General features: G+C 42.9%; 1 protein-coding gene across 1 annotated transcript in view; it reads right to left on the minus strand.

Annotated features, from left to right (window-relative positions):
- Positions 1-18019, minus strand: part of MLC1 (modulator of VRAC current 1) — a 96213-nt gene that overhangs the window by 56817 nt on the left and 21377 nt on the right. Inside the window, exons 4-5 of the mRNA XM_029616705.1 lie at positions 9348-9401; positions 9156-9257 (exon numbers count right to left, since the gene is read on the minus strand). Coding sequence (XP_029472565.1) covers positions 9156-9257; positions 9348-9401 — 156 coding nt within the window. The remainder of the gene's footprint in view (positions 1-9155; positions 9258-9347; positions 9402-18019) is intronic.

Raw genomic sequence — 18019 nt, forward strand, 5'->3', positions numbered from 1 at the left:
CTCACATACACAAGCACGCCCACATGCTTGCTCTCACTTAAACACACATGCTCTCTCTCTCACTCAAACACATACTCTCTCATTCACCCCTTTTTTCTGTCCTTGCAGGATGAGCTCTACCGGCAGTCTTTCCGAGGCACTTCCTTTCTTCAACTGCTAGTGGGGATGGGCTCCGCCAGTGACCTCATTGGGACCTCTCCCTTCTTTCTTTGCCGCCAGCAGGATCGCTCTCTGTCTCTTTATCTTTGCTATCAGTGGGATAGGCTCTACCAGCAGCCTCACCGAGGCCTCTCACACTCCTTTCTTCACCACCATTAGGATAGGCTCTGCCTGCGGTCCCACAGGAGCCTCTGTCTCTCTTTTCTTCACTGCTGATGGAATGGACTCTGTCCCCTGCCAGGAACTCTCTTGCTCCTTTCTTTGGCCACTAATGAGATAGGCTTCATCGGCAGCCCACCAGGCCTCTCTCTCTCTCTTCCATCACCACCACTCCCCCTGGGGGTGCCAACCCATGCAATTGCACAGTTTGCACATCCAGTAGTACTGGGCCTGCTGGAACACCTCTTTCCAGTGCACATAAAAGCGTGCGCAAAATTGCTTCTGTGTGTACTTTTAATGCACAACCTATAAACCGGGTTTTATATGCATAAATGCTTTTAAAATCAGATCCTTAATTCCTATCTATTATGATACGAGAAAATGTGCATTTAATCTATATACTAATAATCTCTGTCTGTCTGGCAAGAGGTTACAGTACCAGCAACAGTCACATGCTTTTATTGTAACAGGTTAATTAGAGATTGCAATACTAGTAAAGGCCATGGGATGTCAGCATAAAAGCATCACTGTTGCAGCCAAGTCTGGGCAGGAGAAGAGATGCTGATTCTTTCTACCCATGAAATATTTTATGGGGTTCCACTAGTTTACAGTGAAATGAAAATCTCCAAGAAGAACAGATGGTCTTCATCTGGTCACATTCATTCAGTGTTAAAGATTTGTTACTTACCATAAATGCATATATTAAAGAGTGCAAAATTTGAGATCTTTTTTTTTCTTTTAACTACATTATTTTAGGCATTTAAGCACACTTAAGTTCCTAGTTACTTGTTCTTTCATCAAAAATAAGACAATTTGAAATGTTTTGCCAGCTCAATATGTTACCCTTACCCTTCCCCTTGTAATTTCCGTTGCTTTTGTTCCATGTAAACCGAGGTGATGTTTCGACTAACATCGGTATAGAAGACTTTTAAATAAATAAATAAATAAATGTTATGTTATGTTTTGTCTGTCTGAGGTAGCCTCTTAAGGACGCAGGGTTTATTTCTGTGGCCATGATTTTAACCAGTTTCTGTCACTGTCTTTCTTTTCGCTCAATTAATGTAAAACTAATTTAGATTGCAAGCCCTTTGGGGATAAGGAAATATCTCCAGTACCTGAATGTAATTCACTTTGAAGTGCCGAAAAGTGGACTATAAAAGAAATCAAATATTACGTTGAAAAAGTATTTTATGGAGATTTTGAAGTTTGAGGAGGGACAAACTCCCTGCATAAATAAGCTTTTTTTTTTACCTATTTCTGCTAAAAACAGAGATGTGCTTCAAAATCGTGCAGAAGTTTTGGGGAATTTAACCCAATATCTTGAAGACTCTACATCTGAGTTCTATGAATGTGCAACATTAATGGTCTCATTTATAACAGAAAGGGATGTGAGCGAAGTCATGAAGAGATATTTTAGGAATATAGAAGTTTCTTTTTATGGTTTACAGATACATATTTATCCTGACTTCGCTCAGGTTACACAGGATAAGTGCTGGGAATTTTTAGCTTTGAGAACCCAGATAGTGTCTTTGGGTTTCTCATTTGTTTTGAGATACCCCTGCAAGTGTGTCGTGAAGCCTGCAACAGAATGCTTTGTATTTTTCTTTCCTGAACAGTTAAAGTATTTTATTAATGCTAGGAGGCTCATCATCACCTCCACTAATAATGCTAGGTCAGAGGATCATTAATTGTATATGACAGTCTTCCTAAGTCACATTAAGGCCTATTACATGCAATTTTTTTTTTTCTTGCTGAATTTCTCTCCTTAATTTCACCCCCCGACTTTTTTGTTGCTTTTCCCTAAGTATAATTGGCTATTCCCTAAGTATAATTGATTAATAGCCATTAATGGACTTCTCCTCCAAGAACTTATCCAAACCTTTTTTGAACCCAGCGACACTAACTGCACTAACCACATCCTCTGGCAACAAATTCCAGAGCTTTATTGTGCGTTGAGTAAAAAAGAATTTTCTCTGATTAGTCTTAAATGTGCTACTTGCTAACTTCATGGAATGCCCCCTAGTCCTTCTATTATTCGAAAGTGTAAATAACGGAGTCACATCTACTCGTTCAAGACCTCTCATGATCTTAAAGACCTCTATCATATCCCTCCTCAGCCGTCTCTTCTCCAAGCTGAACAGCCCTAACCTCTTCAGCCTTTCCTCATAGGGGAGCTGTTCCATCCCCTTTATCATTTTGGTTGCCCTTCTCTGTACCTTCTCCATCTCAGCTATATCTTTTTTGAGATGTGGCGATCAGAATTGTACACAGTATTCAAGGTGCGGTCTCACCATGGAGCGATACAGAGGCATTATGACATTTTCCGTTCTATTAACCATTCCCTTCCTAATAATTCCTAACATTCTATTTGCTTTTTTGACTACTGCAGCACACTGAGCCGACGATTTTAAAGTATTATCCACTATGATGCCTAGATCTTTTTCCTGGGTGGTAGCTCCTAATATGGAACCTAACATCGTGTAACTACAGCAAGGGTTATTTTTCCCTATATGCAACACCTTGCACTTGTACACATTAAATTTCATCTGCCATTTGGATGCCCAATCTTCCAGTCTTGCAAGGTCCTCCTGTAATGTATCACAGTCTGCTTGTGATTTAACTACTCTGAATAATTTTGTATCATCCGCAAATTTGATAACCTCACTTGTTGTATTCCTTTCCAGATCATTTATATATATATTGAAAAGCACCGGTCCAAGTACAGATCCCTGAGGCACTCCACTGTTTACCCTTTTCCACTGAGAAAATTGACCATTTAATCCTACTCTCTGTTTCCTGTCTTTTAACCAGTTTGTAATCCACGAAAGGACATCGCCTCCTATCCCATGACTTTTTAGTTTTCGTAGAAGCCTCTCATGAGGGACTTTGTCAAACGCCTTCTGAAAATCCAAATACACTACATCTACCGGTTCACCTTTATCCAAATGTTTATTAACCCCTTCAAAAAAAATGAAGCAGATTTGTTAGGTAAGACTTCCCTTGGGTAAATCCATGTTGACTGTGTTCCATTAAATCATGTCTTTCTATATGCTCTACGATTTTGATCTTGAGAATAGTTTCCACTATTTTTCCCGGCACTGAAGTCAGGCTCACTGGTCTATAGTTACCCGGATCGCCCCTGGAGCCTTTTTTAAATATTGGGGTTACATTGGCCACCCTCCAGTCTTCAGGTACAATGGATGATTTTAATGATAGGTTACAAATTTTAACTAATAGATCAGAAATTTCATTTTTGAGTTCCTTCAGAACTCTAGGATGCATACCATCCGGTCCAGGTGATTTGCTACTCTTTAGTTTGTCAATCTGGCCTACTACAGCTTCCAGGTTCACAGTGATTTCGTTCAGTTCGTCTGACTCATCACCCCTGAAAACCATCTCTGGAACTGGTATCTCCCCAACATCCTCATTAGTAAACACGGAGGCAAAGAATTCATTTAGTCTTTCTGCAATGGCCTTATCTTCCTTAAGAGCCCCTTTAACCCCTCTGTCATCTTATGGTCCAAACGACTCCCTCACAGGTTTCTTGCTTTGGATATATTTTAAAAAGTTTTTATTATGAGTTTTTGCCTCTATGGCCAACTTCATTTCAAATTCTCTCTTCGCCTGTCTTATCAATGTTTTACACTTACCTTGACAATGCTTATATTTTATCCTATTTTCTTCAGATGGATCCTTCTTCCAATTTTTGAAGGATGTTTTTTTGGCTAAAATAGCCTCTTTCACGTCTCCTTTTAACCATGACGGTAATCGTTTTGCCTTCCTTCCACCTTTCTTAATGCGCGGAATACATATAGACTGCGCCTCTAGGATTGTATTTTTAAACAACAGGCTTGGACATTTTAAACAATGTCCAAGTCTGTTGAACACTTTTAACCTTTGCAGCTGCACCTTTCAGTATGACTGCATATCTATTTTCAATAAGTGAGAATTATCTTGCTGTTAATTGTTAAAATGATAAAAATAAAATCTAAAAGAAACAAATAAATAAAAGAAAGCAAATAAATAAATAAATAAATAAAACTAATTAAAAAAAACTATTCAAAAAGCCATTTAGAAGACCTGGGTTTGATTCAGCTCTCCTGGCTTGTCAGGTGTTTCATTTGCTGGTTTGCGGGCCACCCCTGTGTGCCGGCTCACTTACCTCACACAGGCCCGCCATGCTGCTAACACTGCTCCGAGCGGCTGGAACACCGCCACTCCACGTGGCCTGAGATGCCACCAATGCTGACCACCAGGCCCTCCCTTAGGCACACTCACACGGTGCACATTAACACTTAAAGGCCCCATAGAGGGAACGATGCTTGCTGGTGCCGCAGATGATAAGAACATTAGAACATAAGAAAATGCCATACTGGGTCAGACCAAGGGTCCATCAAGCCCAGCATCCTGTTTCCAACAGTGGCCAATCCAGGCCATAAGAACCTGGCAAGTACCCAAAAACTAAGTCTATTCCATGTAACCATTGCTAATGGCAGTGGCTATTCTCTAAGTGAACTTAATAGCAGGTAATGGACTTCTCCTCCAAGAACTTATCCAATCCTTTTTTAAACACAGCTATATTAACTGCACTAACCACATCCTCTGGCAACAAATTCCAGAGTTTAATTGTGCGTTAAGTAAAAAAGAACTTTCTCCGATTAGTTTTAAATGTGCCCCATGCTAACTTCATGGAGTGCCCCCTAGTCTTTCTACTATCCGATAGAGTAAATAACCGATTCATATCTACCCGTTCTAGACCTCTCATGATTTTAAACACCTCTATCGTATCCCCCCCTCAGTCGTCTCTTCTCCAAGCTGAAAAGTCCTAACTTCTTTAGTCTTTCCTCATAGGGGAGTTGTTCCATTCCCCTTATCATTTTGGTAGCCCTTCTCTGTACCTTCTCCATCGCAATTATATATTTTTTTAGATGCGGCGACCAGAATTGTACACAGTATTCAAGGTGTGGTCTCACCATGGAGCAATACAGAGGCATTATGACATTTTCCGTTTTATTCACCATTCCCTTTCTAATAATTCCCAATATTCTGTTTGCTTTTTTGACTGCCGCAGCACACTGTGCCGACGATTTCAATGTGTTATCCACTATGACACCTAGATCTCTTTCTTGGGTTGTAGCACCTAATATGATGTCATACGGCTGGGAATTCCATGCAACATTACAGCACCTCATCAATGGGTCGTCTATCTTCTGATAGTGGGAGTTGCTGCCTTTGTCTTCAGTCTTCTTTTTCTAGCCTTTGCTTCAGCCTTCGAGCCTTGCCTGCTGCTAACCTTAACCCAGACTCTCAATACTGCTACCTGCCGCCTGCCACCAACCATAGTTTGGACTCTCAACATCCTTGTCTGCCACCTGCCTTTGACCTTCACCTGGCCTAGGATCTTCTCTACCTGCTTCACAGAGTCTGCCACCTAAGATCTGCCAGCCCCCAGAACCCGAAGACTCAAACCGAGGGGAAAGGAATTGGTACAGGCGAAGCTCCAGCTCAGTCTCTGCACCGTCTGTTCCGTCAGCTTGTGGTGAGGAAATACAGAGCTTACCCTGGGGGATGTACCAACTTCACCCAACACAAGGCTCCACAATCTTAAAAACCAGAGCTGGGGATGCTGATGCTGCAGAGGCTGTATTCACAGCCCTGTGGAGAGGAGGAGCACAAGAATCTCAACCATCATACAATGGCAAAATTAGGGGGGGAATTGTTAAAGAGTTCCATATGTAAAAAATTAGCATATATGTGCATAAGTAGTCTATCCCTTCTAGGCTTTTGTTCTCCCTCTGGTTGAGCAGAAGATTGTCAGCTTCGTTATCTGGGTCCTTGGACCATTGGAGGATATGATCCTCATTGCTGGTTTTGGGCAGAGGAGCACCAGAGTAGCTATGGAATGAGATAACTGAGTTCTCTGGATTGACAGCTACCAATGTGGTACAGATGATCTTTGAGCCCAAAGAAAATTCAACGTTGAGAGATGATTTCAGCTTTGGAGACATGGGATAGACCTCAGTGCAACAGTTTTGACTGGGGCAGGAGAGGCTTTGCTGGATCGAGCAGCAGGCAAATAACATGAAAAAGTGAAAGAGAGATGCCACCAGTCTATGGAAGAGAACTGAAAGTACATGACCTGCCCTAGAGTTTGTTTTCATCATTGTCCAGTAAGTTTCATCCTCCACTTGTTAAGCCTCTAGTGTTTACATTAGACACTTGTAGCTGGTCCTGGTGAGATTAAATGTCTCTTTAATAAAATGTTCCTATGATATAAATTCTGTGTCAAAAAATGTGGTCATCTAAAGAGCATCTAGGAAGAACAGAGGCTTTGAAGAAAGATGTTGAAGAGATTAAAACTGTGAATGCTGCTCTAGTTCAGGACAAAATCAGTGTACATCAGAAAATGGAGCAGCTGGAAATCATGTTAGACATCTAAATTGTTGCTTAATTTCCCAAATCTGCTGGGCATGGCATCACAAGATATTTTAAGATAAAATCTCGTGGTAGTCCTGCTTACTTCTATTGAGGCCATTCTCCCTGTGAATAAGATCTATTTTCCCTCAGTCAGAAGGCAAAGTAGAAACCAGGGCAAAGAGCAGAGGGTGGCTCAACTTAAAATGGACAGTCTGGATTTAACAGCATGTTTAGAGCAGTCGAGTTTAGAAGAGCAGGACAGGACCACCTTATTGGTCATCTTTGCTTTTGAGTACGACATAAATATGTTTATGCACCTATATTCTCAGAAAGCTCTTGTTTAAGTTTTGGGACAAAGAATCTGGATTTATTCAGATTTAGCAAAAGCTACACAGGAAAAGGGGAAAGGATATTTTAGTAATGCATCAGGAGACTTGTGCTATCTGAGACTCTTTCCCCCCCCCCCCCCCCCCCATTTCCCCTATAAAAGCATTGTAAACTATTGTAGTATAAATTATGTCGAGTTTTTTTTTTTGTTTGTTTCAGATTGATGGAGATTTTTCCTAGATGCTAAAAAAGACTAGTTCTACTCCAGTGGCAGGCAAGGAGAATGCTTGAGTGAAGCATGCCTAGATTCCATTTAACGGATACTAGGTTGACTATTTCTCCTAGTACAGGGGTGGCCAAGAGCCACAAACAGGTCAGGTTTTCAGGATATCCACAATGAATATGCATGAGAGAGGCTGGCATACAATGGAGGCGGTGTATGTAAACCTATTTCATGCATATTCATTGTGGATAACCTGAAAACCTGGTTTGTTTGTGGCTCTCGAGGACTGGAATTGGCCACCCCGTCCTAGTACTATGTGGCTCCTCCCCCCCCCCATGTTTGTGGGCTAATGAAGGAGAGAGGTCAAATTATGTATGTCTTCAAATCATTATTTTCACTGTACCAGCAAAAAGAGTTTTGTTCAGTGTACATATTACATCGGTTGAAACCATTAACAACTGTCGAGGACGTCCGCGCTGTTTTATAAGCTCTAATTTTCTCAGATATAGACTACTGTAATTCCCTATTACTCGGCCTTCCAGCATGTCTCTTAAAACCATTACAGTTACTACAAAATGGAACAAGGAAATTTGATCACATCACTCCCTTGCTGATATCACTACACTGACTGCCAGTACAATCCCAAATCTATTATAAAGCATTACGTTAATTTTCAAAATCATCCACTCCAGTAGCACTGGTCTAATAGGCATGACACTACAACCATACACACCCCTAGGAACACTAAGATCTCAAAATAAAGGACTACTGACTGTGCCAACAGTACAGAGTACACTTCTGACACAAGTAAGAGAGCATGTGTTTTCCATAGCAAGTCCAAAGCTTTCGAACTCTCTACCTGAGATGTTACGTTTGATACCAGAAAGAAAGAGATTTAAACGTGAGCCGGAAACATGGCTATTCAAAAATGCATATAGCCTAACTTAACATCAGAATGCAGAGAAATATAACAAGGAGGACAAAAGATAATAATAAAAGAATGAGTAATAAATTAATGAGAAAATGTAAGTACTTTAAGACAAAGTACTGAGAATCATGTGACAATTGTTAAATGATAATTCCTATACTACTAGCCTGATGTCATAGAGTTTTAATTAATATATATTAGAACAGCTCAGTAGATTTATTTAACACCTGCTGTACTGATTTATAGTATGACGTTACTTTTGTAAAACCGTTGTGATCTTTATTTGGAACGACAGTATATAAAATGTCTAAATAAAAATAAATAAATAAAATATGTGTGCATCGGAGAGGGGGTAATTTTGTAACATGACACATAAAATACGTGCATTAAAATGCACGTATTTTATGTGTCATGTTAATTTTGAAAATTATTCCACCATATCTACCTGCACACACTTATACCTGTTAAAATGTGCACAGAATTTTTTCGGGAAAATTTACACCTATACTTTTAGATATCCAAAATTATGTGTGTAAGACCAAGCTCGTTCCCCAGGAATGTCGCAGGTCAGCCCAGGTAAACATATATGTAAACATGACATAAGAGCACAAGTTTACCCACATATGTAGCAGGTAAAAGACCATTTCTGTGCACAAAGCAAAGTTTTACCTGCAGAAGTCCCTTTGAAAATTACTCTCCCTTTGTATTTAAATTCAGAATACTTATAGAATCTCTCATCACCACACACATACCCAGATATGCAATCAATGCTATATCACATATTGGGCTCAATTTATAACTGCTTTTTTCTCATAGGCACAAACTTGAACATAACATCCTACAAATCAGGCAGCCATGTGCTTCATCTTTCACATTAGTTCACATCTAAATTTTAAAGAAGATAGAAGTATTTGAACTTTTTCACAGTATTCTTTAACTCACGTTTATTGCTGATGGATTGAGGACAAGCTTGCATCCAAACCAAATTAAACAGGTGGTTGTGACAGCAAATGTCGAAACAAAGAGAATCTGAAAGCTGGGTATCTGGAAAGCAAGTGGAATAGGCCAGTGTTTTCTTTAGTTAGGTAGAAATAAAATAGAAGCATGAATCTAGATGAGAACTGAAATACTTACCATATTGATTCTCTTTTTGGCTACAGCGAAATTCACAACTGCAGAAGGAACACACTGCAAAGACAAAAGTGAGAGAAGTTTAAGAAAATATTTAAAAATCCAACTTGTGGTTTACATGTCTATGGGCTAGTGTTAAATCTCCTCACTATAGTAACTATGTCTCAGTTTACATTCATCCAGCTCCAAGCCTGCCCCTGAGGACTTCAGTGAAACCTTGGCCACTATACACCATTCCATCTTCTGTTCATTCAACTTTGCTTAAATCTTCACCTAGGCCTTCCTTTCCTTTCCTTTGTTAACAACTTCTGTGACCACTCCCAACCCCTGTTTGTGTACAGAGTGGTGCAGCTCACCCCATGTCACATGCTGTAAAAAAAGAGTATGGCCGAATCCCTTCTCAGCTGCCCACTTTTAATCATTTCAGGGTTCACTGGAGAGCTGTTACGCTTTTTTCAAAAGTGCACGTGAATTCATTCCAGCTTTTCTCCAGCACTCCTCCACTAATGTAGCATATTCCTTTCTTCTTCACACATTTGTGGTAATAAAACCCTTATCTTTGCAGCTCTTGTCACTCAGAATCATTTCCCTCCACCTTACTGAGCCCCGTTTCTCTTCCTGCTTACTCACATGTATTGCCTTCTGTTGTATGCTATGTCCATTTGCTCTATCATAATCAAGAGTCATTAAATTATTCTGACTTATATACTGTGTTATGATATTACTTCATTCAGTAAAGTTTGTGTTGTAAATACTTTTCACTTTACATTTGGTAAGATGTGATATATTTTTATTTGGCCAGCATAAACATATCCAGACCACACAAGTTCCTTCTTCAGACATCTAAATCTTCAGCTCTCCCACCACCCACATTTCTTCTCTGCTGTTCTCTCCACTCTCTAATCATCTCCCCATCTTTTCCTCCTTTTCTTTTTCCTCTCATCTCTTTCTCTCTCTCATTTCTCCCCTCTTATCTCTGTCTCTGCTCTCCTCATCCCCTCTCATTGACCTACCTGATGCACTGTCTTGGCACTGTAAATAAATGAGCAGGCACACAGTTTATTTAAGGAGCCACCTCACTGTACACAGGATGTACTCTTTTAGTACTGTTGTTCCTAACTCTGTCTGGAGGCACATCTAACCAGACTGATTTTCAAGACATTTATTTATTATTTATTTTTGTTTTTCTACACCGACATTCTTGTAGAGATACAAATCATACCGGTTTACATTTAACTTCAATTTCACCATGTAGCGGTACAGAGAACTAAGTTAGAAATTCAAAAGTTTTTTAACAGGAAAAAATGTAACACTCTGGTCTAAGCATATCCTTATAAGATCAAGGGTGATTATTTAAACATGCCAGATACTAAGCTCATCTAAAAACAAGTGGACTTGAAATATTCATCCTAAAGGGATGAGAATAAGGTTAAAAAATTAAGAGACAGATAAGGAAAAAAGAGGGGGAATTAAGGCGTAAGTGGAAGGGGGCAGGCAGCAGAGGGGGGGGGGGGGTGGATGGGAGGGTAAAGCTGAAGAGATAGCTAGCAGAAGGTAAAGTTGCATGGAAGGTGAGTTAAATGTCCTGAAAGGCTTGGCTAAATAGCCATGTTTTTAGTCTCTTTTTGAAGACAGCTGGGCAGGATTCTCGTCTAAGGTCGTGCGGTAGCGTGTTCCAGTGGTGTGGGCCAGCTGTCGAGATGGCGCGTTTTCTGATTGAGGTTTTAGCTTGGGGGGCGAATAGGGTGTAATGAATATGCATGAGATATAGTTGCATGAAACTCTGAAGGCTCAGTATATGGGAATCTCTCTCTTGCATATTCATTGTGGCTATCCTGAAAACCCAACTGGTTAGGTGTGCCGCAAGGAGAGGGCTGAGAATCACTGTATTTAGAAGACAAGAAATATAGCCATTAAGAGCATTAAAATAACAAAGATGACAGCCTATAACTATATAGTGAAATTTAATTTAATTTCATGTTGAGCTCTTGGACTCCACTTTGTAAGTTGATCAATGTTTGTGGACAGATGGACACAGCAAAATGTAAAAATCCAACTTCACAATTTACAGTGGATTCATAAGAAATTTTAACTTGAAACAAATTATTTTGTCATTATCAGTTCACTGGTAGCATGAATTTGTTTTCCCAAGGCCAAAATCATCAAGGCACATCTTCCAGTTACCTCACTACTGTTGTCAATCTGTTGCGTTCGTGCCTCTTCTCGCCCCTCGCTCCAACCTCTCTACCTGGGATGCGACTCCCTTCGGCTCTGAATATAAATACACACAGATTGCTACTCCGTAGCGGGGGGGCATGATAGATTGCTATCTCAATAGCGAAGTACTATATACCTATTGCCAACTCCTCTTCCTTGGAGATAACTACTCCCCTCTGGAGGAGCAGGTCATGTCATATCGCTACTCCTTCCCCTTTCAGGAACACAGCAGAACAGCTTGCCAATTCTGCCCTCCTGGCGGAATGAGCGACAGCAGATTGCTGACTCCTCCCCTCTGGAGGAGGAGAGCGAAACAGATTGCTTACTACCTAGCAAGGTCAATAACACAATCTAGGAGAACAGCGGACAGAGGGGATGACACGAAGCAAGACAAAAAGCCAAGAGGATCATTTGGCTGCAAAAGAAGTGCAGATGTAGAGGAACAAGTCAGGAACAAGAAGATGATGGAAGATTGCCATGGGGAGGAAAATGGACATGGTGTGGGCCTCTTTGGTTTTTACCGTGGGAACCTGTCCTTGCTATGAAATAGGACTAGATTTGAACTTTTTCATCAGTATGCAGAGTTCCATACTATACTACCACTAGCAAAAAAGTGTGTGGTGTTGCTCAGGTTGTTTGGTCCATAACAGATATATATTTTAAAATCAAACAAAAGTGACAAGGATATATATTGTTGTATTTTATTAAAAAATTAACAGAAAGTATATAGAGGAGGGGGTGGAGCCAAGATGGCGACTGAGTGAGGAGTTGGAGAAGAGTCTCGCTATTACCTTGGTGCCTACTGCCTGGAGTTTTTGTTTTCCTGCAATTTCTTTATGCTTCATACAAAACATAAAGGCCAGGCTTCGTGAAAGCCTGGCGGTTTCGGAAAGTTTGGATCTTAAACAACCTTGGATTGAGACTTTCTTCTCCTTGACACCGTATGAGTCGGGAGCAAAGGCCGTGGAGCGAACATCTTCCCCTAAGGTCGATGAGATCTCACTCAGTCCCGGAGTGCCTGAGACGCCGTCCCCACCCCAGCATTTGAGAACAGTGTGTGAGGCTGCTGGCGTAGTTCTCCCGGCCAGCCCTAAAGAGCTTGGTGCTCAATAGGAGCTTTGGGAGAAGGGTTTCAAAAGATTTTACCTAATGGAGGGACCTTAGAGCCCCAGATTGGAACCTATGTGCCTTCGATGATGGAGAACATCAGATCTGCTGTTCCAGCGCTGGATTATACACGGGTCACTGACACTGAAGCCACGAGACGGGGTGAGCTATTGCCTGTATTAGGTTCTTTTCTTGTTAAACCAGCCAAAATAATGATGGAATCGATTTGGGAAGCTTTAGGCTCGATTGAATCAGCTATTGTTACCTTAACTAGATCTTACTTGGATATGAACAAACGCAGTGTTAATAATGAAGAGAGGATTTCTGAGCAGGAAAGGAAAATGAATATAGTGGAAGAAAGAATAAATGTGGTCGAAAAACATCAGCAGAATTTGATACAACTAGGAAATATTCAAAGTAAAAAGACTGAGAACATAGAAAATTCACTTAGAAGTTCGAATATTAGGGTGTTACATTTCCCTATTATTCGACAGATTTCTGCAATGGATCTGTTTAAGAATTATTTGATTAAGATTCTGAAAATCCTGTCTGAAGCTGTTCCCTTAATAACAAAGGCGTACTACCTGCCTCAGAAGCCCACGGAGAATACACAAGGAAATGTGGGGAATCAACAGTAGCTAATCATTACAGAATTGCTGGAACTTTCTCAAGAAGATAAGATTACTAGAAGAGGAGTACTACTAGTGATTTCTGCATTTGTTAGTGAGAAAATAATATACTTGGGCTGTTTTTCCACAATAGATCAGTGTTATTCTATGGTCAAAAATTATGGCTGTACCCAGATATCACCAGCGTTACCCAAGAAAGAAGAACATTTTTGAGCATGAGAACTGAAGCTCTGACAATTTGTTCTAAGTATATTTTGCGTTACCCATGTAAATGCTTTGTAACGTTTCATGACTCTACTTATGTATTTTTTGAACCATCACAATTGCGATTCTTTTTAGATTCACATCCTAAGTGACAAAATCAGTGCAGATAGGCAAAGTATAGGCTACCTCAGATTTCCTTTTGCTTATTTCTTGTTATTCGCTCATAGTACTTATTGATCCACCCCCCAAGATTAATTATAATAAAGGGGTATAATATATATATCTTTGTGAGTTTGTACAGGAAGATGTATGTAGTAGGTTATATTATTTCCTTATTATACCTCTGGTTTCTGCCACAATAAATGTTTGTGTAAAAAGTGAAATGCAATAAAAATAAAAGTATATAAAAAAAGAAAGTATATAGAAACTTAGAGACCCTCTCTATAAACCAGTGGTTCTCAACCTTTTTTCGGCTGGGACACACCTGACAGATGGTTCTCACAAGTGTGAAACACTGAACATGTGATCATCATGGGGCAAAATGTAAATATACATTCTGCATCCTCAGGAACCACCTCGAATCCCAACGAGTGCAGAGCAGAACTAGGGCATCACCCGTACAAATCACCATATAAAAAAGATATTATGGTTCTGATGACATCTCAGTAAAAGCAAAACAAACTCTCTTAACTGGCAGGCACAATACCCCTCCATATGAAAAAAGACAGTAATTTACCACTAATGCATGTCCTATTGAGGAAAACGCAACAAATAAGATTGATACAAATGCCTATATGCTAGTAAAATACCTCACCTCAGTCACACACCCAGACCTGACCTTCAACAAGAACAAAAAGACCACAAATTATAAATATGAAGACAAACTGGAATGGAAAACCAAAACAGCCACTCTGCATGTAGTGCAAACCTGGAGAAATGGAAAGAGAAATATAGCACCTAACATAATAATGCACACAAACTAACCCGCACAAAGTTACACCTGTATTATGGAACACACTCAAACAGTAACAACCCTATCTCTGAAAAGGCAACACTACAAATATTTAACAAGGTCCTAAACATTAATACACCTCCTATTAGGAAAACAGAGCAAGCCAAGCTGCTACAGATCTCCACTCAGAAATAATTGTAAAACTATACTAATAAATGGTACAAAACAGCTGATGAACAGAATTACATCCAACAATTAAAAACACATAAAAATTATTAAAAATTGTCCAAATATCAATAAAATATTTCAAAACAGCAAACATATCACATGATACCCAATAATTAAAATGGCAGTCAATCAAGAAAAATAAACTTTAAAAGCAACCTTTACTTACCCTCTACAGCAACTCTCCTACTCCTTTCCTTTGCAGGCCAATAGCACTCACCAGAAGCAGCAGTGGCTGCTGAAGCTCTGTCCTCACAGTCCTCTTCCTTAGGGCCCACAACCAGTCACTCACACACACAGTCTCTCATCCTCACACACACACCAGTCATCTTCCTGACCAGTCTGTCTCTCTCTCACAGAAACACATCACCTCTGACCAGTCTCTCTCTCAATCACACACAAATGCTCTTGCTCCCAATCTACCACAGGCGCACACAAAGCTGCCACTCACGCACCCAGGCACCCATTCTACCACAGGCGCACACAAAGCTGCCACTCATGCACCCAGGCTCCCATTCTACCACACACATACACAAAAAGCTGCCACTCACGCACCCAGGCACCCATTCTACTACCACAGGCACACACAAAGGCTGCTACTCTTGCATCCATTGTCCCACAGGCACACAAAGCTGCCACTCATACACACACAAGCTCACATGGAGCCTCTTCTCATTGTTTGGCCCAATAAGACTGGCCTCCACTTATCAGCCGCCACTGGCCTGGCCTCCGGCGGCGGCGCACAATGTCTCTCCGCTCTTCGGCCCATGCCCTGAGGAGAAGGGAAGCACAAGTGGGGCAGTGGGACAACGGGAGCCGCAACACACCTGGCGGTGGATTGGCGACACACCAGTGAGAATCGCTGCTATAAACTATACTGACAGTATCTTAGACGTCTTCCATTGCTGGCCAGCTGCAGGATTTCCATCCCACGGCAGCTGAAGAAGCTTGCAGGATAGTCACTGCAGATCCCATCCCACAGTGGCCAAAAAAGGAGAGGGCTACCATGTACCTCATCCCATATCAGATGAAGAAGAGATCTTGCAGTGACTGAAGAAGAGGCCCTGTGTGTGTGTGTATGTGTGAGCCTATGTATGTGTGAGCCTGCATATGTGTGAAAGAGGAGCAGCTGTGTAATGTGCGCGGAAGGGGTGTCTGCGTATGTAAATGTGTGGGAGAGAGAGCTTGTGGGGGGGGGGGGGGGGGAGGAGCACACGCTGTGTGTGTGCCTTCCTACCCCTCTGTGTGGTAGTGGTAAGAGACAGGACTTGGCAGACAGAGCAAACTAGCACAAGTACCCTACATTGCTCGCTTATCTAGTTCACAACTGATGTAATTGTTTCAAAACCACACAAAAGTGGAAAAGATAAATATTGTTTTTTAATTTATTAACAAATTAAGAGGCTGTGTGTGTGAGAGAGAGAGAGAGCCCTTGTGTCTGTGCATAGTTGTGGGAGCCTGACAGACAGGCCTTTAGAGATAGAGCATATTGTCTTTACCCACTGTTCAGGGTGCCACCTGGTGGCCACAGACACAGCAGTTTGACTGAGTCTTTTATATATAAACAAGCCGTTAAGCCCGTTAAAACGGGCTACATTAACATTTTTTTGGATCATTTCCTTCCCCCTCATTCTCCCTCCCACCTCCCCCCACTCTCTCCTCTCAGTCACTCCCTCTCTCTCCCCCCCCCTCCCTCCTCCCCTCAGTCACTCCTCCCTCCTCCCTCCTCTCAGTCACTCCCCCCTCCTCCAGTCACTCCTCTCCCCCCCCTCCCTCCTCCCCTCAGTCACTCCTCTCTCCCCCTCCCCCCTCCCCTGAGTCAGTCCTCTCTCCCCTCCCTCCTCCCCTCAGTCAGTCCTCTCCTCCCCTCCCCTCCTCCCCTCAGTCCACTCCCCCCTCCTCCCCTCAGTCACTCCTCCCTCCCCCCTCCCTCAGTCACTCTCCCTCCCTCCCCCTCCCCGAGTCACTCCTCTCTCCCCCCCTCCCCCCCTGAGTCACTTCCTCTCTCCCCCTCCCTCCTCCCCTGAGTCACTCCTCCCTCCTCCCTCCCCTCAGTCACTCCCCCCTCCTCCCCTCAGTCACTCTCCTCCTCCCCCCCCTCCCTCCTCCCCTCAGTCACTCCTCCCTCCGTCCTCCCCTCAGTCACTCCGCCCTCCTCCCCTCAGTCACTCCTCCCTCCCTCCTCCCCGAGTCACTCCTCTCTCCCCCCCCTCCCCCCCCCCCATAGAGTCACTCCTCTCTCCCCACCTCCCTCCTCCCCTGAGTCACTCCTCTCTCCCCCCCCCCCCCTGAGTCACTCCTCCCTCCCTCCCTCTTCCCCTCAGTAGATCTCCGGGGTGTTCCTTCCGTCCGTCTGTCCCTCCCTCGCGCGCATGCCGCCGCCGCTCCGGGTCTTCGGGCTGCCGCCGCCGCTGCCCCGGGTCTTCAGGCCGCCGCCGCCGCCGCCGCTCCTGCTCTTCGGGCCACCGCCGCTCTTCAGGCCGCCGCTCCTGGTCTTCGGGCCGCCGCGGCTCCGGGTCTTCAGGCCGCCCGCCGCCGCTCCGGGTCTTCGGGCCGGGGGCCGCCGCCGCCGCTCCGGGTCTTCGGGCCGGTGCCCGCCGCCGCTCCTGCTCTTTCGGGCCGCCGCCGCCGCTCCTTGCCGCTCCTGGTCTTCGGGCCGCGCCGCTCCTGCTCTTCGGGCCGCCGCCGCTCCGGGTCTTCGGGCCGCCGCTCCTGGTCTTCGGGCCGCCGCCGCCGCTCCTGCCGCTCCTGGTCTGCCGCCGCTCCAGCTCTTCGGGCCGGTGCCACCGCCGCTCCTACAGCGCCATTTTTATTTTAAGAGGCACACTGTGACCGACGTGCTTGCATGCGCGGTAGAGCTGCCTCCTACTGCGCATTTGCGGCACGTCGGTCAACCTTCATTTATTAGGTTGATATCTATATATATATGTATATGCCCTCTTAACTCAGCATTCCACAGGGTCAATATTATCCCCTATGCTTTCTAACACCTATCTAGCACTTTTAGCTATGGAGATTAAGAAATTTCAAGTATAATTTCAATGTTTTGTATATATCAATGGAACCAGAGACAGGGGAAGCTATTGAAGAATCAAACAACTGTTTGATTAAGATCAGTTATTGGATAAGGATGAACAGCTTGCACCTTAATCCAGGCAAAAAACTGAATCTTTAATTTGGAAATCTGCCCCCTTTAGAAGATTTCCCATTTCCAGTCCTTAATGAGATAAAATGCCAGCTTGTGACCATTTTCTCAGCCTGGTGATACTCCTTGACTTAAAACTATCTATATTTTTTTAGATCAGATCGGTTTATTGAAATTTAAAAATAGTACAGCACAG

This window comes from Rhinatrema bivittatum, chromosome 9 (genome assembly GCF_901001135.1).
Source record: "Rhinatrema bivittatum chromosome 9, aRhiBiv1.1, whole genome shotgun sequence".
Classification (NCBI taxonomy): domain Eukaryota; kingdom Metazoa; phylum Chordata; class Amphibia; order Gymnophiona; family Rhinatrematidae; genus Rhinatrema; species Rhinatrema bivittatum.